This window comes from Cottoperca gobio, chromosome 6, assembly GCF_900634415.1.
Source record: "Cottoperca gobio chromosome 6, fCotGob3.1, whole genome shotgun sequence".
Classification (NCBI taxonomy): domain Eukaryota; kingdom Metazoa; phylum Chordata; class Actinopteri; order Perciformes; family Bovichtidae; genus Cottoperca; species Cottoperca gobio.
In genome coordinates, this window is record NC_041360.1 from 13,537,048 (window position 1) to 13,564,686 (window position 27,639).

The window sequence follows — 27,639 nt, forward strand, 5'->3', positions numbered from 1 at the left end:
TAATAGACTAAATAAGAAAATAAAAACAAATAAAAAAAGTTACTCTCCATTTCATTACTGTGTGTAGGTTAAATAACTTCTAGTTAAGTCTAAGGGCAATACAAATTCACTTATTGTGTCAAAGTCTCGTCAGCTTTTCACCCTATGAGTTAACATATCCCGCCCCCGTGTGGCACAGATGGTAAACTTCAGCTTAGCGATATACACTTCAGCACCACAGGCAGTGAACAGCTCCACACTGCGCCTGCTCAGTATAGCATGATACCTCAACTATCACTCAGTGAATACCACCACACACTTTAGTTCTGAGGTGGCATTTACCGATTGATTGTTCATTGACAATCTGTGATGCAGTGGTAAAGGGAGAAACACTGCAACCTTCAGGCTCTGATCATCTTAAAGCAATACCAATCTCAATGCAAAATAGGCCTATGTCTATTATTTTATTTATTAATCTCTGAAGGACACATTGTTAACAGGTCGAAAAACTGTATTAACTATATGTTCTGTTTGTCTTATTTTGATGATTTTACTTTAATGATGGTACGACCACAATGAAAATAAAGATGTTATGTGCTTTAAGACCTTCCATAATACCCTACATGGAGATGTTTAAGAACACATATACTATTACAACAGTCTTTTTATATGTAGCACCCAATTCGTTTTGTATCTTACCTTCTAGGAGATTTTTGTTTGTTTTTATGTTCACCAGTTCTTCATTTATATCTTTGCCATTGTATTGTTCATCCTGTCTGCCTTTTTGCTTTGTAAATGTATCTATTTTGTGTTACTTTTTTTTACTTTTCTGTGCTCTCCTACAGGCATCTTTGCCATTAGTATTTATGAACATCAGGATCAAGTTGACTGTCACAAGCGGGATGGGCTCCAAATAAATAAAAGCTAAACAAAAAAAATCGAATCCATCTTATACAAACTAAAACAATAGCTTGAATATTATTGAAACGGTTTTTTTTTTTCGGGGAACCCCTGTACTTTTCTGTTTGTCGATCCTGCAGGCTTTAAAGCTCTGCCTGCATCCACTCAGGACAGCCTGCTCATACGGTAACGGCACTGACGTTATATCGTCTCTGCTCCACACCCCTCCTCCTCTGTCTCTGCCTGTCTCCGCACTGCTGGCCCGTATCCGTTGTGTGTCACAGGCAGCATCACACAGCAGCAGACATTTGGCGAGGAAAAATACGGACTGCGGTCTCATACTGCGCGCTCATGCTTCGCGTGGACGTATCAGGGGGAAACGGGATTGTATTTTAATTTCCGCGGTGTTGTGCACAGTCTCTGAAGATCATTTCTGCCTTGCCATCCCCTCCTACCCTGCTTGTGTGGATGGTTGACTGCAGATTTGATGGTGCTGAGCAGGCTCGTCTGATTGAAGGCTTGCGGCCAGGGGGGCATCTGTGGGGCCGCGGAGAGAGAAACCTCTGTCCACGGCTGCGTCTGTCCTCTGTGACTGTGAATGGACTGCGCCCCCCTCCTTGATTTTCTGCAGTCGCTCTGAGTCATTTGTGGAAGAAGATGGCGGACAGGGCTGAGATGTTTTCCCTATCCACTTTCCATTCCCTCTCTCCTCCTGGTTGCAGGTAAGAGCTTACATGTATGGCTTACAGTGGGGGGAGGATGGTGGACGATGCGCACGGTTGAATAGTGGAGGAAATGACACTACAGATGATGAATAAATCTTTCCGTTGTGTTTTGATGATTGTATTAAAACGCACATCCCCTACCATGGGGTAGTATAAGGTATTTTTGAATAACCTCCCAGGCCTGCTACTGCCTCCCTACGCGCCAATAAGTGCTGCAGCTGAACAGGGCGGGTTGTTTGTGTGTTGGAGCTGATGAGTTCCTTAAAGACTACGTTTTTTAAAGACAAGTTGTATTATTCTCCGAAAAGTGTGAAGATGGGTAAATGGTCAAATAGATGACAAATGATTGATCTTAAGCGGTCGCGACAGGCACCCGCCTTGCGCATTCTCTGTGTGAGGCCCACGCCCTGTTGAGACAAGGACATTTTGCTGAACAATGATTTACGGAAGTACTGATATTGATATTGTTTCAAACGCCTCTAATGTGACCTCTGCGACTCACGATATGACAAATCTGCATGCGTTTCTTCTTGCCTAAACACAATTGAGAGTGGGATTCTACTGGCTGTTATCAGAGATCAATACATTGTGCAGTATTAATGTTACATTACAGTATTCCCTCCAAGGTTGTCAATTTTAAGTTAAAATACATGACATGTGTTTCTTTAGTATTATTGTTTTTGGATGTAAATTAGGCCTGGTAAGATGTGGGACCATTGCAACACTTTGGTGTGATTTAGTTGAAATTGTGTGGAGGCTGCAACAATATTCAGATCTGCTTTTGCCTTGAGACATACAGGAATATGTTGTAAAAAAAGACAGATTTATTTTTCCATATGCAATGATCTCATGCATATTGATGCAAATACAAGAGAACAGATCCAGGCTACTTAAAACAAAAACAATTATTTGTAATTGCCTTGCTATTCTATAACACAGTATTTATTTGATGCTGCTCAGATCACTAGAAAGTTCAAATAAATGATAGTGGAGGCTCTCTGCACTAATGCATATAATGCCACAACATTTCATTGTCCCTGTGTCTGCCTCCTCATGTCTAATGTCCTTACAGAATGCAATCACATTAGTAAGCCAGGTCCCAGTGGATTTTATAGCCACACACCATGCACTCATGTGGGATTTAGTTACATACTGTAGCTTCGTCTCATGGACAGATCATATCAGATCAATAGACCTGATTTTCTGCACGACTACCAATGAACTTAGTTCACACCACAGAGCCTAGCATTGGCCATTACATCAATATTCCTAATTTACATAAATGGCAAACATATGGAGCAAACTAATCTCTATTTATCAGATGCATAATGGAAATAACCTTTTTCTTTATGAGGTCTTTTGACATGCGTGTGTCACTGACTCCAAATCTACAGTTTAGAGTTTACTCTTTTGTTTGTGTGCACTTAAGAGTACACACATATTTATTTTGGGTCAGCTATGGATCATTGATTTCAGACTGTTAAATCCCAATAATTCACTTTGATGAAATATTAGTATTTGGAACATATGAAGATGAGATGTATGCATTTCTGGTTGATTCATGGATGAAACCACTGGTGGTGTGATGGTGTGGTACAGTAATCTGCCTTACATAACCCTAACACTGTCTCCAATAGGCAACATAATCCGTAAGAGAGCCTGTCTTTCTCTCCTGAGCATCAGAAATTTGTGAGAGACTATAATTTTTCCTGCACTGAGGGATCAAAATCTCCATTGGAAACGCAAACCTTAAAAGATACTTCCTGTACAACGAAAATATTGTGAACTTCTCAATTGATGTAACATTGAATTTCTATTGTTGACAATATTTGAGTATATCCCCTACAACATACATTTAAGAGACATGGTTCCATATAAAAAACATGGTGAAGTTAATCATGACATATGGTGGTCCATTTCACTTCATTAAGGCTTCATCTTACAGATATACTTATCTAGAAATGAACTCCATCCAGGTATGCCATGCTTTTTGTGAATAAATTCCTGCTGTGATTTGCTGAAACCTAAAACAAATATACTGATATATCAAAACTCATAGTGCAACAATGACCAATACTTTAGAATTCATTGATTACATTTTTTGAAAGGATTGTTTACTGAGGCAGCAGTTTCAATGCAGCTTGGTAGGAGATCATTCTTTTGGGTGTTAGGCTGTGAGTCTGCGTTAGGGTTGGGTTCGGATGGCAGGACTGGGTCTGGTTCCAAGATAGGTTTAGCTTCAACAAATCACTAAGTGACTATTTATCCATTTTTTATGTACAAAACATTCACATAGCGATTTAGCTAAATAACAAATAATAATAATAATAATAATAATAATAATAATAATAAATTGTATTTGTAAAGCGCCTTTCAAAGCTAAAAGCAATCTCAAGGCGCTACAATGCAAGACAACAACAAAAACAACAACAACAACAGACATAAGATTTTACGGAAAGGCTTTTGTGAAAAGAAAGGTTTTTAGGCTCTTCTTGAAGGAGTCGGTGTCCTGTGGAGCCCTCAGGTGTTCTGGGAGGGAATTCCACAGGTGAAGAGCGGCTGAGCAGAAGGCCTGATCGCCCATGGTGCGGAGCTTGGTCCTGGGGGGGTGGAGCAAAGTTTTTTTTAGAGGAGAGGCTACAGTATGTCATCTATCTGGCAAAATCTGAGCTTTGGTTATTTGAATGTCAGTCCTTATCTATTATTCTTTGATATAAAGTTATTTCTCATGAAGATTATATAAAAAAAGAAAAAATCTTCTCTTTTCAAACTGACAAAAGCTTAAATTAAATGCATACAACTATACTTTATACCATTACTCAATTAAAGCAATTAGTAATTACCAATTTTGAATTTTGAAGCAAAATCGGCAAAGGTTCACTGGTTACAGCCTCTCAAATGGGAGTATTTTCTGGTTATCGTAGTTTTCTATGACAAAAAATGTAATGTATTTAGGTTTTCAACTGTTGATCAGACAAAACAAAACATGTGAAGACATTGCTCTGATAGACATGTTTCACTTCTTTCTAAGTAACTGATGAATCAAGAATTGAGTAGTGGATATGGTTACCACGGGGTAAGAGGCTTAAATCAAATTCAGAGTCATTTTAGCTTAAGCGTTCCATCTCTGCCTCCTCCCTGCTGTCTTTCCATCTCTCTCTTTGTATTTTTGTATTTCTTCTCACCTTCCCTCTCTCTCACACTCTGTGTAGAGAACAACACTTTACATGTTTTCGCATGTCAATCTTTTCAGCGGCTATAGCTCTAACTTTGTTTTTCCATTTAACAATAATCAAACGAGTCACATTAACGCAGTCCATGAGTCCATTTGTTTTCCAGCAATATGACGTCAATGAATGTTTCCCATATCAGCAGCTTTTGCTTTACATCTGATGACTTCATTAATCCAAATTCAGCCAAAACAACATGAAATCATCAGCTCTGAGCAAACTGATGGATCATCTCCGTCTTCGGTTCAAAGATGGTGTAATCGTCAGGTTTGGATCTAGTATAGACAACAGAGATTGCTTAATTAGCTTAAATGTATGACTTGTGTCTGCGCCTGAGTATCTTTTGCCTGTGGGTGTATCTCTACATTACTGAAGACTGATGGTGGGTGAAAGCCTGGGAAATTGATCTTGTTAATGAGTACAGTAGAAACCACGTCAAATATCCTTTTTAAAGATGATGATGTCACAGTGAAGCAGGTGCTGACGGTTGAAAGGCTGCTTAATTACAGAAGACGCCCCACCGCCCATCCCCCCTTTGAATCTTTATCTATTTTAATATTGTTATCAGTGTCAGATTCTTAATTTTATCCCATTACCTTTTTTGACTATAGACCTCTGCTATTCTGCCATTTATACCTACAATTTTATAGATATTTACATTTTATGACTTTGTTGTGATTGGCCTCACTGGGGTTATTTAAAGAGTAGCTATATAGTATCTGTATTAGCTGTGCAACTAATGATCATTTTCTTATTTTCTTGATTGGTCTATAAAACATCAGAAAATATGGAAAAATGTCAATCACTTTTTTCTTTTTCTGTACTATATTTACTATTTCTTTTTCTGTCCAATCAAGATTCCAAAATTCAAAGAGACTCAATTTACTATAGTGCATCATTACATTCAGAAACAATGAAATGTTGGGCATTATGGCTTGAAGTCTGACATCAACGTTTATTCGATTATAAAAAAATGTAAGTGTGTAGATTCTCTTTGTAAAATATAGCAAACAACAAAACTCATCTAATTCTTAAAAGGAAAATGCAGCTTAACTTTAATAAGTCAGTTGAGTTGATGTTTTCCCTTGCATCAGCATGCAGTCTGTGTATATTAAAATTAGGCAAGCAAAGATGACAGTGTGCTGGTTTGACAATTTCTGGTCTGGACACGACAGTATCAGAGACGGCAGAGAATACATGTTAGTACTAATGTGGGCTGGAGAGATTGTTAGAGCCTGAGAAAGGCAGGGAGAAAATAAAAAGAAGGAGTGAGACCTGAAGACACACAGAGGTGGTGGCTAAACCTTAGCAGTGTTAGTCAATCAGGGTGTGCCCTTGCAGCAACATGACCGGCATCAGTGAATGGGGATTCTGTGATGAATTGTTTTCCTTGTGGTAGGATCCTCATTTTGCTCAGCATATCACAATTCAGTTAGAAACTGATGTAATTCAAGCTTTTGTTCTGCCCAAATATGAGAGTGGTATGATTCTGAGTATAGAGAGTAGTATGAGTGGTAATCCTCAGCTTCAAATCCCTAATATTAAAAATGATCACAAACAGAGGTGGACTGAAAGCAAGGGATGTCACAGTGTGCCGTCGGATAAGCAACAAGCGGTACAGAACATCGTGTGACAGGAACTGCACACTCACTTGGATGCTGTCTAAACACCAAGCAGGAACATGGGCATGTTATGTCGACACTGCAGTGGTGGCTGTATCTTTCTATGTGATATAGATTCTGAAATGAAAAAAGTAAAGAATATTTCAGAAAGGGACAAGAGAAAAGCACTGATATGTTTGTATGTGTATGCATATGAGGTGTACCTGTAGGCAAGTGTGTTTGTGTGTGGATAGGGTCAGTCAGTGTTTTTACTATTTAAGTAAAGGACAGAGGTTGTTGATCTGGACATTATTCTGTGTCTGCAGCTTTTCACTGACACACATTTTTAGGTTTTGCAATTTAGGTGAAATGGGGCCACCCTCTGTTTTGACGTGCATTGCAGAGCTACAGGAGAACCAATACACTAAGCGGATAAGCACACAAACAAAATGGAGTCTGTAAACACAGCAGAATAGGGAGCAATGGAGGGGACCAGCAAATTGATAAGAGAAAAGGAAATGAAAAAACAGATGTCAGACATTAATAAAGGGCCAGTTCATTCAAATGATTACCTTTGATGATATGTAGCCACCTAGATAGTTTGGGTTTTATTTATCCAGGTTTTGGGATATCTCTCTGAGATTTCTGACTCCACCCCAATACAATTGAAGTGAATGCAATTTATTTTGTGGAGCTCAAAACAAAAACAAAAACACTTTGATATAATTGAATTAAATATAAAGAGTTTTCATTGGAAATGCAGTGGTTTATTCTATTCTTTCTACAGTTATGAAATCAGCTGACAGTGTGTTATCTAGAGGAACAGACACTGTTTCTCAAAGTAGGTAGCTGTCAAAGTTGTTTTTATTGTTAAATTATTAATATTATGACCTCCATAAAGGGGTTTCAGCAGAGACACATAAAACCTGGGCAAATAAAATCATGCTTTGCTTTTTACCCGGAGTGACAGTTGTTGAGATTTCACAGGAAATATGTTGCATTGCTTTTTGTCACCATCATTGCGTTGTGCCATGAAGCAAGCAAAGATTTAAATTCTCTAGTACAACTATAACTTTTGAATTCAACATTTCTACTTGCCTAGCTACAGGATTCTCATCATCATCTCTCCTTGTCCATTTAAAATATTCTTCTGTTTCTCCATCATTCTCCGACCCTTCATCCCAAAACAGAACGTGGGATTTTGTTCCACTTGTGTGATTGGTCAGCTGTCTTGGATACAGCTGCACCGATTTGATGTTTTTCCATTGTGAATCACACACCCACATACACACCTCCACTTACAAACACAGCTTTCTTGAATGGACGAGGAACTCATTAGTGACCTTATTTCTCCAGGTTTGGTTAAGACACTATTTTACTAATTTGGACAGACAAGAAATATCGTCTGTTTATGTGGTATGTGATGCTTTAGTCATAAACCAACAGACTGCACCAAGGGTTTGTACCTATTTGTGGTTGTAATATGAATGTGAATGAATAATATGTTGCCTCACAATGTCTGGCACAAGTAATAACGCCTCAATGGCACCAGTGTCATTTGGCACAATTGTACAAAATATAATCTATTTTACTAAGATGAAAACAAACTGTCTTGTCCATCTCATAAATATCATGTATCCTGATTCAATCACATTTGATGTGGAGCAAAAGCAAGTGCCCAAAAGCTCAGAGCATGCATGAACAGAGTTTTAGTTAGAAATCATTATGTTTCCCAGGATTATGTTTCTCACTACTTGTTGGAATTATTTTGACACACACACACACACACAGGCCTAAGGTTAATTATAAAGGGGGGAAACCCCTTTGATTGTCCCTCAGCCCAGGACCTGTGCTGTGAAGATAATGAGTGCTGGTTTTGAAAGATGAAATATTGAAATACTTGCAGCAAACATTTCAACCTGTATTCTGCTTGAGAATGATGCAATTTAATGGAAACATTTAATTTTTTTTCAATTTTGAATATACAAATTGAACTAAATCTGAACATACCAATTTGAGAATGTAGATATATAATAATAACAATATAGCAATATCGCAGAACAGATGTTTGAAATCAACCAAAGCCTCAGGCTCTTGGCAGTGTTTGAGAGGACACAGGCTTAATCATTATTATCAGATCAAGTTTATGATCACGTTATGTTAGAATGATGACATTCAGGCAGCTTCAGCAAAGCCGAGACGGTTGTTGTTGCGGTCGTAGACGGAGTAGTACTCTCTGAGGAACACGTCTCCAAAGATCCACAGGGGCTGGCCATCACGAGAGGGCAGGTAGGTGGGGGAGATGCCCACTGAGCAGGACTGGTATCCATTCTGGTAGTGCTGGAGGGGGAGATGGGAGATTGGAAATGTTCATAACATTGCATGCACACCAAATAAATAAATAAATGCCATGCACATAAGGGGAGCAACACACACACACACACACACACACACACACACATGCGTATTCTATGCATGCATGTTGTAACTTACCTGAATGATGTAAGCAGAAGGAGACAGAGGGAAGGAAACACCGCTAATAACAAAGCTGAGAGTTGGCAGGTTGTTGACCTGGCTGCAGTCCACCATGTACTGGAGATCAATACAACAAAGAGATGTTTAAAATCGAAGCAATCTGGCTCAATGTGTATATAATACATTACTGCGTCTCGTGTTTTGTGAACTTGACCTCTATGCTCATAATGACTTTTAAATGGTGCAGTTTACAGACAGAGCTAGATCTTTAAAATGACTAATAATGGTGGCTTACTTTCCTACTGCCTCAGTGTGAGAGCGTCTGTCTATCAGTTCATTTGTCTTACCATTCCATACTGGCTCTGTTGAGCTCCAATGGCTTGCATGATGTAACCGATAAAGTGGCTTGGGGCTGTCAGCACGGAGGTTCCAGTATCCACAATGGACTGGCAGCCCTGAGAGCACCAGCCGGTCTCTCTACCATTGATCTGGAATCTTTTGCAGTCATTTTAGAAAACAAAATAAGTACTAATGTAAACAGCAATACTCAGCAGTAATCAGAAGATCATTTGACATTTCATGTTAATGAAATGTTGAAAAGAACTAACCCTTGAACTCCAATCTGCCAGTAGGTCTCAGAGGTGACAGGGGTCCAGTTGATCTGGCCCTGGTACAGGCTGTTGTCCACTCCTCCAAAAGAGAGCACGCTGCCCTGCTGTCCTCCCCTAAACCAGACGACAGACCAACACTTATTTGCTAGCTCTGTAGATATACAGTAATATCTGAGGCACTAGGTCCCATATGTGATACTGCATGTTTTACATTACTTAATAGAAGTCTTGTGTCATTTATACCTGGATAGGTAGAAAGCAAATATGTTGGCATTCAGCAGGTTTTGATTAATCATGTTGTCCATGACGGGAGTCTCTCCTCCAGCTGAGATGCTTGGGTAGGACAGGCCGAGGATGCCGTCAAACTTGGCCACCACAAAGTTCTGACCAGGCTCGTTTGTACTCAGACCAATCTCCTGGTTATTGATCACAATGCCGCCCACCTATGGTTCCAAGACCAACCAATACGATGAGTAAGATGCCAATTGGTAGACTACATTTATACATGTTTATACATGTTCAAGCTACAGCCTATATGACTGTAGACAGCAACGTCAATAAATGAATGGGGTGAACCTCTGTTGATCCTATAAATAATAGAAATGATTCTTCTAGTTTGACATTTTTGTAATATTGAAAGTATCTTTTATGTATTGACACTTTCCATCATGATGCCAGTCTGGCCACACTTTTGTCCGATATCTAGTGTTTTATTAATATAGCATAACATAATATATTTGGTTTGTTTGGTGGGTTTGACTCACATTGACCGTGTCATATCCAAAGGTTCCATAGAGGCTTCCAGCTCCGTAGGGCAGGTAGAAGGATTGCCCCTTGGCAGAGTAGGTAGAGGATTGCTGGGGGTTGAATTTTGTGTGTGTGTCTGTGAATGGCAAAGTTTGGGATTATCTCTGGAGCCATTTTCTACAAACATGCCCTCAGGCCTCACAGAGCCTTTTGACATACTGATAATAAACACTTGATTATAATAAACCATGAGCTGAATTCCAACCAACACAGTTGCTGATGCTTCTCAAACACCGACTATTCTTAGTGGCATGCCTGTAATTACACTGGAAACCTAAATCCTATGTATGTACAATATGTAATCTCTTGGAAACAAGTTGACAGGCTCTGCACACTTGGCCTATATCAGCTTTAAATCCTCTGGAGAAGTTCTTCACATGCAAATATGTTTTGAAGAGTGTGACAGAGGAGGGATTTTGTAATGTAAAGCCTGTTGGTTTGTACTCACTGCAGGCCTGAGTGTTACAGTAGATGGAGTCCACCCACAGGTTGGCTGAGCCAGTGTCAAACAGCACTTGGAAGGACTGGGGGGGTGTTCCAATACTGATGGCGCCATAGTAGGTGGTCTGGGTAACACATTGGTTTGAGGTAAAGAAAGAGAGGCACAGAATAAAATAAAATGCCAACTCATCAGTCAGTTAATGCTCTCATCAAAATGCAAAGTGCCGTTAACATAGGATTTCTCACATCAGCGTAGTTATTGATGTACATGTTGTTAGAGCTAATAAACTCGGGCTGGTACTTGAGAACTGGATCCTGGTAAGGCAACACGATCCCTTTCTCTCTCATGGCCTCACGCATGGACTTGTGCTTCTGCAGAGGGATCCTGAGGAAGGAGGAAGCAAAAACACAAAGAATTTTGACTTTCTATGACTTTCCCCTTCGGTCACTTTAGCAGAGGATCTTCAAAGTAATTTAAACTCTGATAAAAAAAGATTGTTTTTATTTAATCAAAAAACTGTTGCAGAATTGAGAAATACAGAGAAATAGTTTCCTTACTTGACGATTCCCTCTGCAAGCACCACACAGACCAAAACAGCAACAAGACACTTCATGATGCCTCCTTTCCACACAGCACGTCTGGATGGATACAACTCTGTTTGGATCTGAACAGGCTTTATATACGCATGTTTAGGCCCATATCAGCCAGACTGTTATCAAAACTTCAGGTATATCAGTTCAGACAGGGTGACCCTTAAAGCCACACACTTAATTTGTCAAACATTTCCTAATTAAACATGTTGTAAAACAAGGACATAATAAGATATTATTCATTTTGGTATATCCAATGGAATAATGTAGTTCTGACATTGAATAACTGATTTATAACTGATAACTGAGTTTTTGGATTTGGCACAATAAGTATATTAATGGATGAATATTGTTCAGTTTTTAATCTAAAAAGGATAAATAAAGAGTACTAAGCTCTGACTTTGAGTTTGGATTTGGATTATGAATTCATTTAAAGCATTTTGTAGGACATTTCTGTGGTAAACCCCCGCAAATTGTCTCCATGCTGTTTGAAAATCTCAAGTTGGAGCTTTAGTACAAATTAGTCCAATCAGACATATCAACAGCAAGGTCAACGTTTAACAGTTTGTGTGGAACTGTAATCTGACACAAATAGAAAATGAATATGTTATATCAGTAGCACCTTAACCACACAGTCTTATCCAAACTCGTCGTGCCTTTTATCTTATCATAAAATAGCTTTTTTCCTTTGATAAGCTTAAGGACATGAGATAAACAATAAAAACTTGTTTGCGCCTATTACTTTATTTTATCATTTGTGCTTTGGCAGGACTATATTAATGGACTAATGCTTTATAACAGGCAACATTAATTTCATGTTTAAGTTTAATAGCATTCTCAATAACCTCTTTTTTTATCCATTAAAAACTCTGACATGATTATCTTTATATTTCCCCTATATTTTCTGTCAGTAGCACCTTGTTGTATATTAAAGCAGACCAGTAGCATGGGGGCACTCTGATTACAGTGACTTTTTCATGACCTCCTTTGTTATACAATTAGATGCATCAGCATGTCCTCATTTTCACCATGGGGCTAATGACATTGTGTTGACAGGACCCTGTATGGCTGTGTGATGTAAGCTTGCATCCATTGATAATATGTGGAGTGTCCTTTTCTTATTAGGAAAGCTGCATTGCAGTATTTCCTTCAACACATAGCAAGCTAACTGCTGTAGAACTGAGAGTCTGCTGAAACTAATGGGGCAAAGATGAGATAAAGCCTAATCAAGAAAAGTTGCAAAGCCACAGCTCATTACAGATACATATACACTTCCCTGCTGTAGTGTGCTGTTGCTGTAAATAGAAGTTCAGAAACTCTGTAGTAAGAGACAAATGCCAATAATTCACTTTCAAATCTTTTCATTTATAACATCCACAGCTCATATGATAGAATTCTGTCAACTTCATTTGATATATAGGCATTTAATTGCAGTACGATGTTGCTGTTGTCATTCTGCATCACTGGAATGTGTCACACCTTGTAAGTGTGGACTTGATAAGGGGAGAAAAGATAGACGACGTGGGTGTGTGGCTGCCTCTGTCCAGTATATGTGACTGAGGCCCAGAAAGACAGGCCATGGGGTATAGCAGGTCTCAGTGTGTGGGCATAAATCAATGAGACATTCCCCTCTGGAGCACTCAGCAATAAAGTAGGCATATTGCAGCTATAAGTATTTTTCCCCAATTCCCAATTCTTCCCAACATGTCGTGAATATACTCTCTCTCATTTGTTTCCAGGCCATCCCACGACATCTCCCTGGAGGAGTTTGATGATGAAGATCTCTCTGAAATCACAGATGACTGTGGGATTGGACTCAACTATGACTCTGATCCATATGAGAAGGTGGGGCTCCTCCTTTGTTGTTATGTTGTTTCTTTTATTGAAAGTTGACCTTTCCTTGCATCTTGTGTGCTTTGTGTCTCAAATATATGAAAACACAAACTCGACATGTGTACCGTGCAAGTTGTTTTACTGTTCGCAAACCTAATATTGTATGAGTATTGTATTGTGTAAGCTTTTTGGAATGATGTATATATTTCAGTTTTCTGCCAAGTTTTGTGAATTCTTATCATACTTCATTAATGACAACCTGCAGGCAATATGGGCAGAACAATGGCAAACACAGTGACAGGAGAGAAACATGTAACTTCAGGCAAGCTATATTGAGAATGAGCTATAAAGTGTGACATTAAGGTGACAGAAAGAAAGAAAGCTAGAAACTGACTTGGTTTGCATAACGAGCATAGAACTGCTTATTTGCATATAGTTAGCTTATGTAAGCATTTCTGCAGCTCTTTTTATTCAAGCTACCAGCATTGCAGTCAACACAGTAATGACCAAAAGCCTCAGATATCCACATTATAATACTATTGCTTTGGTGAACAGAATTATCCATGTACTCTAATAATTATCATCATACATACTGGATCTGAGAAAACAGCATACATTCACTAAACTCCTTGGAATATAATAGAAATTCTACTAATTCTACTAAACATCCTATTCAAGTGACTGTGTTATGAAGTATATGCAATAAATTGAGTCATTAGCTGAATCATCTCACATTGTCCGGCCAGCTTAGACCTTAATGATACAATTTCTAAGAACTATTATCTCATATCCTCTCCCTCTCTTTCTGTATTTCTCACTCTCTCCCTCCTGTGGGATGTAAATGTTTTATGCTGGTGGCGTGGAGCCACGGCTGCAGCAGAGGGTGGGTGACCCAGTGCAGTTTGCTGCTATGCAGAGACAACCTCCTTCCCTCCCTCCCTCCCTCCCATGTGTCTTCCCTTCCCTCCCTGCTATGCAGAGTGTTGCTCAGAGACAGAGCTCAGATTCCCTCCCCCCTTTTTCTCTACCACCTCTCCACTCCCTTTCCCCCTTAAAGCTTTGCATCCTTCACTTCTCCCCCCCCCCCCTCTCTCTCTCTTTCAGTCGAGGTGACTGGGAACGGGGATTTAGCTCGGGGATGGTTGGTTCTGAGCGTTAAGCTCTCGGCATAAATCTGTGCTAGATATTTTGCTTCCTCCACTTTAATCCACCAACAAAACACATTATGGATAGCTAGCCAAAGCCCTTCTCTAACAAAGCTGTGTTTGCGTAGCATGTGCGGTGACCTCCAGAGAAAGAGAGACTTTAAAGAGTGTTTTTTTGTGAGAGATCATACAGTAGTAAACCATGCATCAGTGGCCTCTTCCTCCTCTCGCACACATCAGACACACATCAGCAGAGGCCCTGACTGCTCTCTTCACAAACAAGAAAGCGCAGGGCAGAGAGCGTCGGTCCTTGTTACATTACATCATTGCCCAGAGGAAGTAATCTTGCTGACATGGGATGGATATGACACACACACAGTTGCCCTCTGAGTGTGTGTGTGTGTGTGTGTATATTTAAATAACAAAGAATGAAAGGCGAGACAGAGAATTTTGTGCACAGGGTATTTCACATGGTATTTGATTTTGCCTGCATCAGTAGGGTGGGAGACACTCTGTCAGCTCATCAGCAGCAGCAGTCCCTCCTCCGTGCACTGCACCCTGCTAATGAGGAGAGAGGCTTCTGGTTTTTGTATCGGTAATGATTCAGCCATATCGGGCAGCGTGTCTTTGATGTTTAGGACAGTCAAACTAAACAGTGAGATTATCCTCCGCCCCCAATCCCCAGCTCTGATTAATTCCAATTCGTTATGGGGTTCAAGTCTTAATCTGCATAACCCTTTAGATCAGTACTTAGCCTTTGTGACAGAAGCACACACATACATGTGAACAACAAAAAAATGGACACGTACACAATGTCTTATTCTGTCATCTGTAGCTGAATCCAGTCAATTAAGGATTGTTCACATTAGTTTGTTATGAAATTTATATTTTATATCTCTGAGGAAATGGTAATTGCTGGCCAAATGCCAGAATGCCATAGCATTTCTGGCTCAGGCTGTCCTCTCCTACTATCCATGATGTCAGAGTGGATTAGGTTTCACAATGTGTTTTTGTGATTTTTTTTTTTCCCTCTTGACCTTTAATTTTTTTTTTTACTTAACATATCAACGTAACAATCAGAAAGACCACAACAGAAGGAGCCCCTCCCCTTTTTTTTGTCTCTGAATCTTTCCTCTTTGTAAGCACACACACACGCCCTGCTGCTTTCTGCCACATCTCGCCCCTGATTCTTCACTTCCTGTCTCTCTAACATCCATCTCTGTCTCTCCAGAGCCTGGCTTGAACACCATGAACGCATGCATAATTCATCTTTAGACAGAGCAATGGCGTCTGTATCTCAGCTGTGGTGCTAGTTTGAAATGTGGAAATTGAGAGATACACTGATAGATGCAGGCCATCACTCACTAGGTGGTCTCCATTAATGGGAGGCGAATCGGCATCTGTCATACACTCTGGCATACAATTTAACCAGATTACGAGCTACATTGGGAAAATGGGTTTTACATGTGATAATATGCATCCACACACAGGCACAATTTATACTATTATTATATAAATCAAATCGAATGTAAAAAAAAACATTTGGGAGAGTAGCAATTATGGAGGTACAGCTTGTGATCAGGAAGTGAGCTAAACAAGCAACCAGAAAAGATGGAGTAAATAGTCAATGATCTCCCTTTTCCCATTATTTTAACAATCTAGAGACTAATAGTTCAGCAGGTGTGTAAGGAAGCCAATCATGCACCAGTGAAAGTGTAGCCAGGAATGTATGCACTGAAAAAGACCACTGCACATTTGCAGTAATTGCACAGCATCCATGGTCAATCAGTTGTATAATGGTCTCTGCAAGAATGTTTTGCACTTGTTTTACCACTCCTGTTTTCTGTTGACCCCGCTGCCTGTTAGACCTTACAGTAAAAGACCACTTCATTCTCAGCCTCCGCTTCTCTTCTCTGAGATTTACAAGTCCCTAGTGTCCACTTCATACGCAAAGCCATGCAGCCAGTTTTCACTTGAGGAAGCTGTCCTCAGTTTCTCTCATCTGTCCAGCGCTTTCTTCCATCAGCTTGTCCGCTCAGTTAGCAAGATGACCCTGCAGTTCAACCCTGTAGCCTCTTCTCTCCCCACTGTTGAGGACACTGCTGTATAGTGGAGCTGCCATCTCACTATCTTAAGTAGTATAGAATTACCCATGCTGAACAATCCTATGCTCTGAGATTTACAAAAAAAAAAATCTCTTTGCCAAATGATCAGCATGTGGAGTAGTACAGTTTCTTTCTGGATTTTTACAGTTGTGGAGTTATAGGTCACATATCCCCAGTGATGGAGATTATGAAGTGAGAATGCATAATGATCGATAACACACATTCAATTCCTTTCAAAACATTTCTTCACATCTTAACACCTAAATCACAGAATAATTTAATATGTTAAGTAGATGTACATTTGCATATTCATGTGTGATAAATTGAGTGTTTGCTGTGGCATAAAGTGGATGCACCAGTCATCAGCAGAATCTAGTTGGATGGGTGAAAGGGCGAGCTTTGATTCCTCCATTAACGAGACTGCACTGAGAGGCAGAGAAACTGCTGCGCTGTTCAAGCTGCAAACCAGATAAATCAATCCTTGTGTTTGCATTGTCAAATTCAAAGTAGGGAAGAGATGATCTGAAAAGAACAAGCCACAAATGTTTGTGTGTCTGTGCACTCTGTCCATGGAAACGATGATGTTGCAGCTTTTATTTATATGAGCAGAATGAGCAATGCTTTTCACTCAATGTTTTCAGGGAGAGATGATGTTTGTGTGATGTCACTTTTATCAGCTCTGTGAGCTAAAATGCAGGTGAAAGAAGCACAGGAAGATATGAAAATGTCATGTTTATTCCACAATTTACAATATTATCCCGATAATCATCATCATCATTTTTTTTTTATCTCAATCCACAATAAAATATTGTCCCATACCTAGGTGAGAGATTATATAATTCCACAAAGCAGTTAAATTATCACTTTTGCTTCGTCACAGAGATATTCTTCCATGATTTGCAGACAGTGTAAGATGTTTGTCAACAAGCTACTTTAGGAGGTGTGGTCTACCTCAAAATCATTTAATGCGCTGCTTTCCGGTAAATCAGCTGAAACCTGAGAAGGTCTGATTGATCCACTCTCATTTCATTGCCCCTCCTATGTTTTTCTTTGGTCTTTGTCTTTCACACACTATCCCTCCCTCCTTGAACAGTCAATCCCAAGACTACTCCATTGTTCTGCTCTCTGCAGGGTTTTTGCAGAGTGACTTTGTATTTAGTGATTTAACTGGTTCAACCTTTTCACCTTTATCTTTTCATGGAGAGGTGGTAACACTGCTGAGGCTGAAGGCTGCACTAACCTGCTCTGTCTTATGTACACAAACACACACACATAAATGTATGCACATGTGCACACGTACACACAGAACACCAGAGGCTGCAGTAAAAAAAAACATATCAGCAAAATGTACTGTGGCTGTTTGTGTGTGCAGAGTTGCCCACTACAGTGCTTTTATGTGTGTGTGTATGTGTTTTACAAATGCCCTCTGTGTAATCACAGAACATTGTGTTGCATGCTCTCCATCTGGCTCTCCTTGTTCTATTCATCTCTTAGCCAGGCCTGTTCTTGGCAAAACTTTTAAATGAAAAAGTAAGTAATATTATGCAGTGGATAGAAGATAGCAGCTTTTTACTTTTTTTTGGTGTTAGCTCACTACATAATAGTTTCCCCTCTGATGTCAGAACTGGAGATGCTTTAATCTGAAATATGCTAAAGGTTTGAAAACATATAGCATCCTTTATTTTATCTTCTGTCCCCCATTACAAGTCTCTCTTCTGGCCTTAGGACTCCCTCATTCTGGAGAAGAGTGACATGCACCGCCCAGTCTGCTCCTTCCAGGATGACTTCCAAGAGTTTGAGATGATTGACGACGAGGATGATGATGAGGACGATGAAGAAGATGAAGAGGTTGACCCTGATGCACCCCCGTCCCCCTCTGCCTCCCCTCCTCCCTCTCCTACTCTTGGCACTCTGAAGAGCAGACCCACCACACTGAACCTTACCACAGCTGTGTCACAGGTAAGCAGCTTGAAGCTCTCGTCCCAAACACACACTAAACACAAATTATGTGTAATTCTTCATCTTTTTAATAATACTGTACAACTTTGTCTAATATCTACCCCCCCTCTTTTCATTAGGATTCACTCAACAACAACAGCAGTCTGTCCCCAAAGAAAGGAAGCTGGCAGGACTCTTTACGCAAGACCTCACAGGGTAACTACATGATTAACTAATTATCCGTGCTGCTTATTTTGACTGACAGGATTTTGGTAATTCTTTGGAGAAGTTATCAAAGATAATCTAATTTGTAATTCATTTGCCTGTAGCAGAAATTGTGGGGCAACATCCTTTTTTCATACATTAGATGCAGTATCTTACCTAACACTAATTCATTTATCTGGAGAACACTGAATCAGCTATGGATGTCTCTTGATGTTTCTTGAGATTTTTGCTGTTGAAGTTTTTCAATTGTAAAGTGATTGTTCCTAGATGGACAGGTTTAGTATTGCCTTGCATAAAATAAGCTCAGTTATTATAAATGATGCTTTACACACCGCAGGCATTACATCAAAAATAGGTATCTTTTCTACCTCCAGGTCGTCTGTCTCCAACCCACTCATGTCTGGAGGATGGTAGCCATGTGACAGGCCAGTGCCCAGCCTCTCCAGTTTCCCAGGCACCAGGGTCTCAGAGCAAAGGTACTCCACCAAAACAGGCAGGGGAGGGCGGGAACCCCCAATCCCCTCACAGGCCCCTCCTCTGCGACATGGAGGGCAACAGGCGGGAGAGGCCCGAATACGGTAACAAAAAGGCCAGCCCAGCAAGCTTAGAGCTCATTCCATTATCATCAGTAGTGCCATGATGTGAATTTGACTTGTTAAAAAGTATATACAGTATGTTTAGAAGAACACTGTGATGCTGATTCTCACAAACCCATGTGCACTTGTCTACTTTAGGGAATTCAATTAGTGTGTTTCTATTGAAAAAGAGTTTGCTGAACTTGCTCATCCCACATCCTCTTCTTTAAAATTAAGAACAATGTCTCTTCATTCATTAGTCTTAAGCTTTTTCTTTTCATCTTCTCTCTTTAGTTGTCCAAATTACCCTTACCTTTTCAACCCTCATGACTACTGTCTCCTGTCTGTTTTTGCATGCTCTACATCATCTCCTTCATTCCTCTATGTCATCCGTTTTTTTCATTCTCTCCTTTCTTGTTTATCCACACCTTTTATATCTTCACAGGCTCATTTGGTCAACACAAGTCCCATCCTTGTTCTGGTGATGTCTCTGAGACAAAGGCAGATCCTTCAATCCAGACGACCAGAGTACCTTCTGTCGACGAGCACTCCCAGTGTTCGGACACAGAGGTGGACCATGACCTCAACAGCGACCATAACCACAAACACTCATACCGGCGTGCCACCGACACTTACACGATCACCAGTGAGTCAGGTTTGGAGCCAGAGAACGACCTAGACCTAGATGGAACCAGTCGCTGCTTGTCATCCACTGCACCCATGGGAGCCAATGACGGTGCCGATACACCCTTGTCCGATGAGGAGCTGGATAAGGACTTTGAGGTGGAGTTCATGTGTAAGGAGACCTATGACATGGTGTGTAAGGAGAATCGGTCGTCATATGTGGAATTCCCCTCCATTGAACCCTCTTCCTTCTCCAGCTATGTGTCCTCCAGTCGCTCAGATGCAGCAGTTTCTGCCATGGAGGCAGCAGCTAACGACTCCACCTCTCCTTCCTCGGACCCAGGGATAGCAGATATGAATCAGCAGGGTTATATGACTTCAGACCAGGACAAGGATCTCAGCTCTCCAGGCTCTGACTCTGACATTGAAGGGGAGCTGGAGGCAGCGTTTGCCTGTGGAGGTCCCGTGGTCTCCAACATGATCTCCTCTATATCAGAGACAGAGCTGGACCTGACCAGTGATGAAAGCAGCAGCGGGCGCTCGTCTCACCTCACCAACTCCATTGAGGAGGCCAGCTCGCCTACATCAGACCAGGAACTGGACCTGGATACAGAGTTAGAGCAGGACAGTGGCATCGTGGGACTAAAAGCATCTCTACTTCTCGGCCAGCCTGACCCAATCAAAGAAGGGTCTTCTTTTTCCTCTCCTTCGCCTCTACCCTCACCCACTATTGCTACACCATCCCCTGTTGACTCACCCATCTTACCTCTTGTGCCCTACGATGATGGTCAAGCTCTGATGGGGCTGCAGAATGTAGACGATGAGCTGTCCTTTGAACACCAGGCTGACCCAGATGAGACTCTTCCTCCAGCCCAACAATGTGAAGACAGCCTGTCCAGACAGATGGTGCTGCAGATAGAACCAGACCACAGTCTAGAGAGCTTCAAACGCTCCTTCTACCTGCCAGTGGGACCCAGGCTAATGCCCAATGCAGATGAATATGATGGGACCAGTGAGGGTGACTCCGAATCAGAAAGCGAAGACGACCTTAGCGAGAACTCAGACTCACCATGGCTGCTCAGCAACTTGGTCAACAGGATGATCTCAGAGGGCTCGTATCCAATCAGTTGTCCTGAGGACTGCTTCAAGAGGAAGGTGTCTGTGTCAGACACCATCTCACCGTCCTCAGACATTGGAGAGGGAGATGGTTTCAATGATGAGGACCAAGAGAAGAGAGCAGAGATGCAGGGATTAGAGGAAGAAGAGAAGGAAGGCGAAACGTACAGAAAGGATATGATGGAGCCAGGAGAGAGGAGGAAGAGTGTGGAGTCTTCAAAAGAAGGAGCAGTGATAAGTCCCTGTCTCTATGTGAACAACTCTACTGGTGTAACCATTACCCCTCTGATCTTGGAGCGCTGTACAAACAACGGGAGGGGAACCACAGATTTCCCCTCCTTGTATACAACTAAAGACTCTGAGAAGAACTTCACAGACAAACCATCTAAGAACACCAGGAGACAGAAGGAAGATCAGGAGCCCAATAATGACTTGATGATGCTGGAGGTGAGGAAGGAACTGGACTCACCGAGCCTCAGTGAGAGTGTGGTCAGCGACAAGGACGAAGGACGAGAGACTGAGCCCAGGCCAACGAGCCGCTCCTCAGCCTCTCTTGAGCGTATCACCGAGGTTAAACACAGCCTGACACTTGACATACCGACCGCCCAGACTAACCGCTGCTTCAGCCTCACTTACTCCACAGACAATGACGAAGAGGAGGACGACGGAGACTCTTACCCATTCCTGGGTGGCTTGAGAAAGCAGTCCTACAGGGGGAGTGACTTAGAGCTTGACAGTTCACCACCCATTGATTCCAGTGTGCAAGACCATCCCTTATCTGACCATGATCCTCCCACTGTGTGAGAAAGATCGTGCTCTAAAGGCAGCCGAATGAAGATGATGAACTGGCCTATGACTCCATGAAGTACACACTAGTGGTGGATGAGAATACTACGCTGGAACTAATCAGCCTCAGAAGGTATGTTCTTACAATAAGTGTGTGAAATGTGTGAAAGCTAAGAATGAAATGGAGTATGTGTGTCTGTATTTTAAGAGAGCAGAACAATCTGGAATATTATTTTCATTATTCTACTATAAGAGATAATATTGTATAACATTACTTTTAAATGTTTTAATCAAACACTACTTTCTGTAGCCTTATAGTGGTAAATCAAGCAGTTTACAGATTTGAAATGGACAAACCTTGTCCTCTCAGGTGCACCTCCGTTCTGAGTGATGACAGTGAGCTGTCCACGCTCTGTGACGAAGACCCTTTGAGGACGGGAGAGGTGGGGTACGGTCGCGATGATGTGGAGGTGAGGCCAGAAATTCTTAGTTCTTCTGAAGGACTCCTCCCCTGAGGCTGACCTCCCGTTCTCCAAGAAGTTCCTCAATGTGTTTGTCAACAGCACCTCCCGCTCCTCCAGTAAGTCGCGCACAAGGCTTTCTAGACTGCACCCTTCTGGAAAACTCTCAGATATGTACTTTCAAAAAATCTTATATTTGTCAATTAAATAAAGACTGCAAGTAGGGGGAAAGAGCACCAGCTTACTCAATAACACATTATATCTTACTTTTTTAATTCAATTGTTGTTTCAAACCAAAACATGTCAATTTTAGACTTTGGTCTGGATGTATCTTCATATTTAGAGTACACACATAAAAGTGGTATTGATCTTCTCTGTCTTGTCAAGAGAGTGAATAAGTATATTTCCCAAAATGTGGAAGTATTCCTTTCAATTAAGCTAATGTAAATGATATAGCCTACAGGTTATAGTTCAGCAGCATTTTTGTTAAGAAATTTCCCCTCAAGGTTTAACTCATTGCTGTCAGCATGATAGATTAACATGTGATCTAAATTTGGCAGGGAGCCCACACAAAACCTATGGGAGTGTTCTGCTTCCCAGTACATTCATCATCAATCAGTGCTCTCGCTTCAAGATTTATATCCCTAATTAAGAGTGATTTCCATAACGAAAGGCTCATTACAAAGGCTTTAGTTGGCTTTATTTTTTGACAAATCCAATTAGCTTCCCCGTAGACTTCCTCACATATAGTTCACTTGAGAATGTTCCTCCAACAAATAATTCAATGTATTTTTATTTTGGATAAGATAGTTTTCAGAGCATTGAAACTGTCTAATTTGTGTCCGTTTGCCATGTAGGCACAGAGTCCTTTGGACTTTTCTCCTGTACCATCAATGGAGAGGAGAGGGACCAGACACACAGGGCAGTCTACAGGTAAGACAATCTACAGTACACTCATTCTCGATTATGGGAGCGATGTGAATTACAGCAAAGATCAGATCCATAATAAAAGATTGCAAAAAGATAATAGTTTTTATTCTTTTATAATTGTAGAAACGGTATTGTGGAATAAATTGTGAATGCCATTAGCTCCAATTTTCAAATGACCATTTGGTGTCTGGGACAAAAAGTCCTTGTGTAGACAAACAAAACAATATTTCTTCGAGGTTTTCACTAATTATGTTAGGGACGAAGGCAGATGTCCAAGCTACAGCTGGGCTCAAGAGATCTAGGGTGACCAGTAATAATCACATCAGCCACCACCTGTGTCTGTGCTTGTTTGTGTGCAAGAGTGAGAGAGAGAAAGCCAGAAAGACACGTACACGTTGTGCAAGTATAAATATATGTTTGCTTTTCCACAGTCCTCTTTCAGTAAGTACATCCCTACATTTAGAGCTCTTTGGCTCCCTCCACCCACTCCACCATGTTTCTCTATAAACTGTTCCATCACTCCTCTTTCTCTCTGGTCCCTAATGGGAGTTAACCTGAAACCCATACAGATGATTCCAGATCAAATGAACTTCAGTCTATAGGATGCCCAGCAGCAGGGATACCATGTAAGGACACAATGTTTAACGTTTCTTTTTTGTCCTCCACCTCTTTGCTGCTCTCTGCAGGTTCATTCCCAGACATGCAGATGAGCTGGAGCTGGATGTGGATGATCCTTTATATGTGGAGGAAGAAGAAGATGACTACTGGTACCGAGGCTATAACATGCGAACAGGGGAGAGGGGCATCTTTCCCGCCTTCTATGCCCATGAGGTGATAGGCCAGTCTAAGGAGTTGTTGGGTGAGTTGAGATATACATCGACTGTCATTTCCTCCGTCTCACTGTGAAGGTCAGATGAATCACATGCTTTGTATGTATGTGTCTGCATTGCACCCTGTAGGAATGAAAAGAAATCCAGCATGGATTGAGACTTTCAGCGTTCAGTTTTTGGGGTCTGTCGAGGTACCTTATCACCAAGGCAACGGCATTCTCTGCGCCGCCATGCAGAAGGTAAGCTAAGTGAAAGAAACAGCCAAACACATGAGCAATTACACAAGACAAACACAAGTATGTATGCACCATTAAAGCCTGTTTGTTTGTTTCGACATGAAAATCTTTTCTGACCATTAGATTGCGATATCGAGGAAACGGACAGTACATGTGCGACCTCCTTCTCTGTGTGAGCTGGAGATTAGCTTGCAAGGAGTGAAACTGATCATGAGCCTGGAGGATGATTATGACGCCCTTGATGAGGTGTGTACAAATACATTAATTAAAGAATGAATCAGGCAATTCATTCAAGGTCAATCATTCCTTTAATATGAAATAATAATGTTGCATTGATGACTTTTTTCTTTATTCTTGTCTGTCTCTGCATCTCTCTCCACCTTTAGTATGACAGATGTAGTCATTTCTTCCAGATGAAGAATATCTCGTTCTGTGGATGCCATCCGAGGAACAACTGGTGAACAAACACATTGTTTTGTCTGCCCTCGTGTCACCAGTGTTAGGTGTAACATCTGACTGATTTCATCATGTTGTTGTCTTCTCTCTGCAGCTACTTTGGCTTCATCACTAAGCACCCAATGCTGAACAGATTTGCTTGCCATGTGTTTGTATCCCAGGAGTCCATGCGACCTGTAGCAGAGTGTGTTGGGTGAGTCCAAATCACATTATCATATCAATTACTCTACATCAAACGTATGCCAAAGTACAGTAATGACATTAACCATTAACTATTTAGCTGTACATGATATTCGAAGTCCTCTTTGAGGGTTTGCTTCTGTAGTCTGATCTCAGTAGTCCAGTATTAAAGTGTATCTTTACTACCAATCACTCTCATCTATAGCTGGATAAGTAAGCAGTGATCCAAGTGCACTGTAACTTTTAATGTGTATGCATATGTGGAAGCTTAGTCATGTCGGATTCAGATGTATTGGGTTTGGATAATTGAAGATCATCCCATCCCAGTTTCTCAAAGTCCAAGGTGATGTCTTTAAATGTTTTGTTTTGTCAGTCCAAAACCCAAAGATATTGAATTTAATAGGAAATAAAACAGAGAAAGCAGGGAAATGTCCATATCCAAGAGGCTGAAAACAGCATGTTCTACTGTCTTTGCAAGAATTACACGCACTGCATGCAATCAATTATCAAAATATTCGGTGATTATTTTTCTCATCCACTAATCAATTCGTCGAATAATCGTGGCAGCTCTACGGCAGAGCCAGACTCTATTAGCTTCACATCCTGCTCTGTCTGTGAAATAACAACAAGGGCAGCTTTAATTCAGCGAAAGTGTTTCTGTATTTGCACTAGAATCATTTTAATTAAGCATTCTTTGCGTTGGCACCAACCACTCATTTCTTCGTAAATAGAGCACAGCTGTGCACAATCTGTTACTATACAATGGAAGGTTGTCTTCTAATAGCTGGCAGCTTGATCTTTAGTCATCTGTTTGTCTTTTCCGCAGACGAGCCTTCCAGGAGTACTACCAGGAACATCTGGAGTACGCCTGCCCCACTGAGGACATCTACCTGGAGTAGGAAGTGTTGCCATGACAACTACCTTCTTACTCTGCAGCTTGTGTATGGTCAAGTTTGCCAACAGAGGGCGCTGTCAGTGGGGTCTTCTCTCCATTGTAAAATACTCTAAAACTGGGATGTTCATTTCTACAGTATGCTAGGCATTTGACTGATTTCATTCATTCCTCTCTCTCTGTTTATTTCCATCATCTCGATGGATTGATTGCCTGTTTCTTTATCTTTTTCTATGATATAAAACTAAGACGCTGAGCACCTGTTTATTTTAAGGTTCCTCTTTTGAAATGAAAACAATATACCTACTACTGCTGTTTCACTTTTCAATGCATGGCTAGTAGGGTTACTGCACACAGACACACCAAGAAATACACATATCCAAGTCAATGGCAAGCAGCTCAACAATCAGTATGGAAATGATGTAGAATCAAGAGGTTGGCGTTTAATTAACTGTAAATATGTATTTGTTCTATATTGACAAACTGCTCATTTGATTTCTACTGATAGTGGCATTGGAGCAAAGTAGAGAGAGTGCAGTGAACTGTCCTTGGTCCGAGCTTACCCCTGTGTCGCGTACAAGACGTAATGTGTGTTGTAAATACGTATGTATAGAAAGTAGACATACAGGCACCTCATCCAGACTAATTACCTAACCCAGAAACACTCACAGCTTAGACTGATGGAGAGGATGTTGTTTTGTTGTGGGTATTAATGACTCATTCTGACAGGAGTAACTGCAGGTGTAAAAGATTTTAGAGTAATGACTTGTAAAATACTTTGAATGTCATTGACCCCACAGATATTTTAGTCAGCTTGGATTAGGTGCAGTAAATGTCAGCACATTTAGGATGACAGAACTATTTTGCTTTTGTCCAGTCCTCAAAGTTGCACTGCTTGTTGACCTTCACCGTGGGGGAGCTTTCACAGGAAATCATTCAGCTGTTAAAAATGTAATCATACATCACTGTATGCTTTGCTATGATTGATGTGACTTTCAGGTCAAAGAAAGCAAAGGCCCTCTGAAAAGCCATATTCTCACACCTCCGACTGTTTATCTCTGGTTGTCAGTGACATCTTAGTCTCCATTTTCTTTTGACTTGGAAGTTTCAATGAGGGAAAAGGAATGACTAGACTGACGCGGTAGCCACGTGTCATAATGCTGTATTGCAGTGTGCCTACTGTACAGTGAGAGCATCCTGCTAATACTTGGTCCTGGTATCACAATGTTAACAAACCTTTAATAAAGCATTAAAAGGGAGGTTTCATAGTTATGTAAATGCTTAGACTTTGATCTTGTTTTTTCGAGTTTGAAAGGATAAGATGGATGGCCACATGTTCCCACATTTATGTATTGCTCTTAGTCTCGTTCAAAGGTTGAAGCATCATTCGCACATTAAACAATAACCTACACTGGGGTTGTTGTAGCATACCATAGCTTACAGTCTAGCACCTTATATAAGGAAGGGAGTATATTTTAAAAATGATGCACTCACTAGTCATCTGAAATTTCAAACTTTACCACCCCCGACCATCCCCATTGTTCTTTCAGACACTGTTTAGCAACCTGTTCTGCTGCTTTCAGTTACAGTCCACGAGAACAAACACCTCAGTTCACTGTTGATAAGGCAGGAGGGAGGTAGGGCTGTTATATGTATCGCTGTCAGTTAGATCATGTATATACAATAGTGAATCTAAGATAGTGTTGTGTCCTTTATGTTGAGTATGTTATGAAATTAATATGTACATTAATTAAAAAGAAAGATCACAAGCAGACAAAAAAAAACCTGAAATAAAAGAAAAACACATAAATATATGTGATCTGCAATAATTTTATTTCAGTGTCTTATGTTTCTTCACAAGATGTTAACGCAGGATCTGTCACACAGGTGCCATTTGGGTTCCAGCCAACTCCATGACAGACAGACTTCAGCAGCACATTGAGGGCA

General features: G+C 40.8%; 2 protein-coding genes across 2 annotated transcripts; one reads left to right on the forward strand and one right to left on the reverse strand.

Moving 5' to 3' along the window:
* The first annotated feature begins 1,146 nt into the window (after positions 1-1,146).
* Positions 1,147-27,483, forward strand: mapk8ip2 (mitogen-activated protein kinase 8 interacting protein 2). The gene is given in 17 exon segments (XM_029433373.1): positions 1,147-1,601; positions 13,100-13,205; positions 18,169-18,402; positions 18,522-18,597; positions 18,981-19,184; positions 19,627-21,710; positions 21,712-21,741; positions 21,743-21,840; positions 22,078-22,207; positions 22,209-22,287; positions 23,026-23,101; positions 23,785-23,957; positions 24,058-24,167; positions 24,288-24,410; positions 24,551-24,621; positions 24,715-24,813; positions 25,627-27,483. Coding segments are annotated over 17 exon segments (3,831 nt in total). The 5' UTR covers positions 1,147-1,536; the 3' UTR covers positions 25,700-27,483.
* Positions 8,611-11,383, reverse strand: LOC115009416 (gastricsin-like). The gene is made up of 9 exons (XM_029433375.1): positions 11,328-11,383; positions 11,016-11,154; positions 10,777-10,894; positions 10,286-10,404; positions 9,765-9,964; positions 9,519-9,635; positions 9,258-9,405; positions 8,929-9,027; positions 8,611-8,775 (listed from the first exon to the last, which is right to left on the reverse strand). The coding sequence occupies exons 1-9, from the start codon at positions 11,381-11,383 to the stop codon at positions 8,611-8,613; spliced, it is 1,161 nt and encodes a 386-aa protein (XP_029289235.1).
* Positions 27,484-27,639: the final 156 nt, after the last annotated feature.

Coding starts and splice junctions, on each gene's coding strand:
- LOC115009416 (XM_029433375.1), bottom strand. CDS start 11,383: ATGAAGTGTCTTGTTGCTGTTTTGGTCTGTGTGGTGCTTGCAGAGGGA. Junction 10,405..10,776: donor CTGTAACACTCAGGCCTGCA/GTGAGTACAAAC, acceptor TGCCATTCACAG/ACACACACACAAAATTCAAC. Junction 8,776..8,928: donor CTTCTGCTTACATCATTCAG/GTAAGTTACAAC, acceptor CTCCCCCTCCAG/CACTACCAGAATGGATACCA.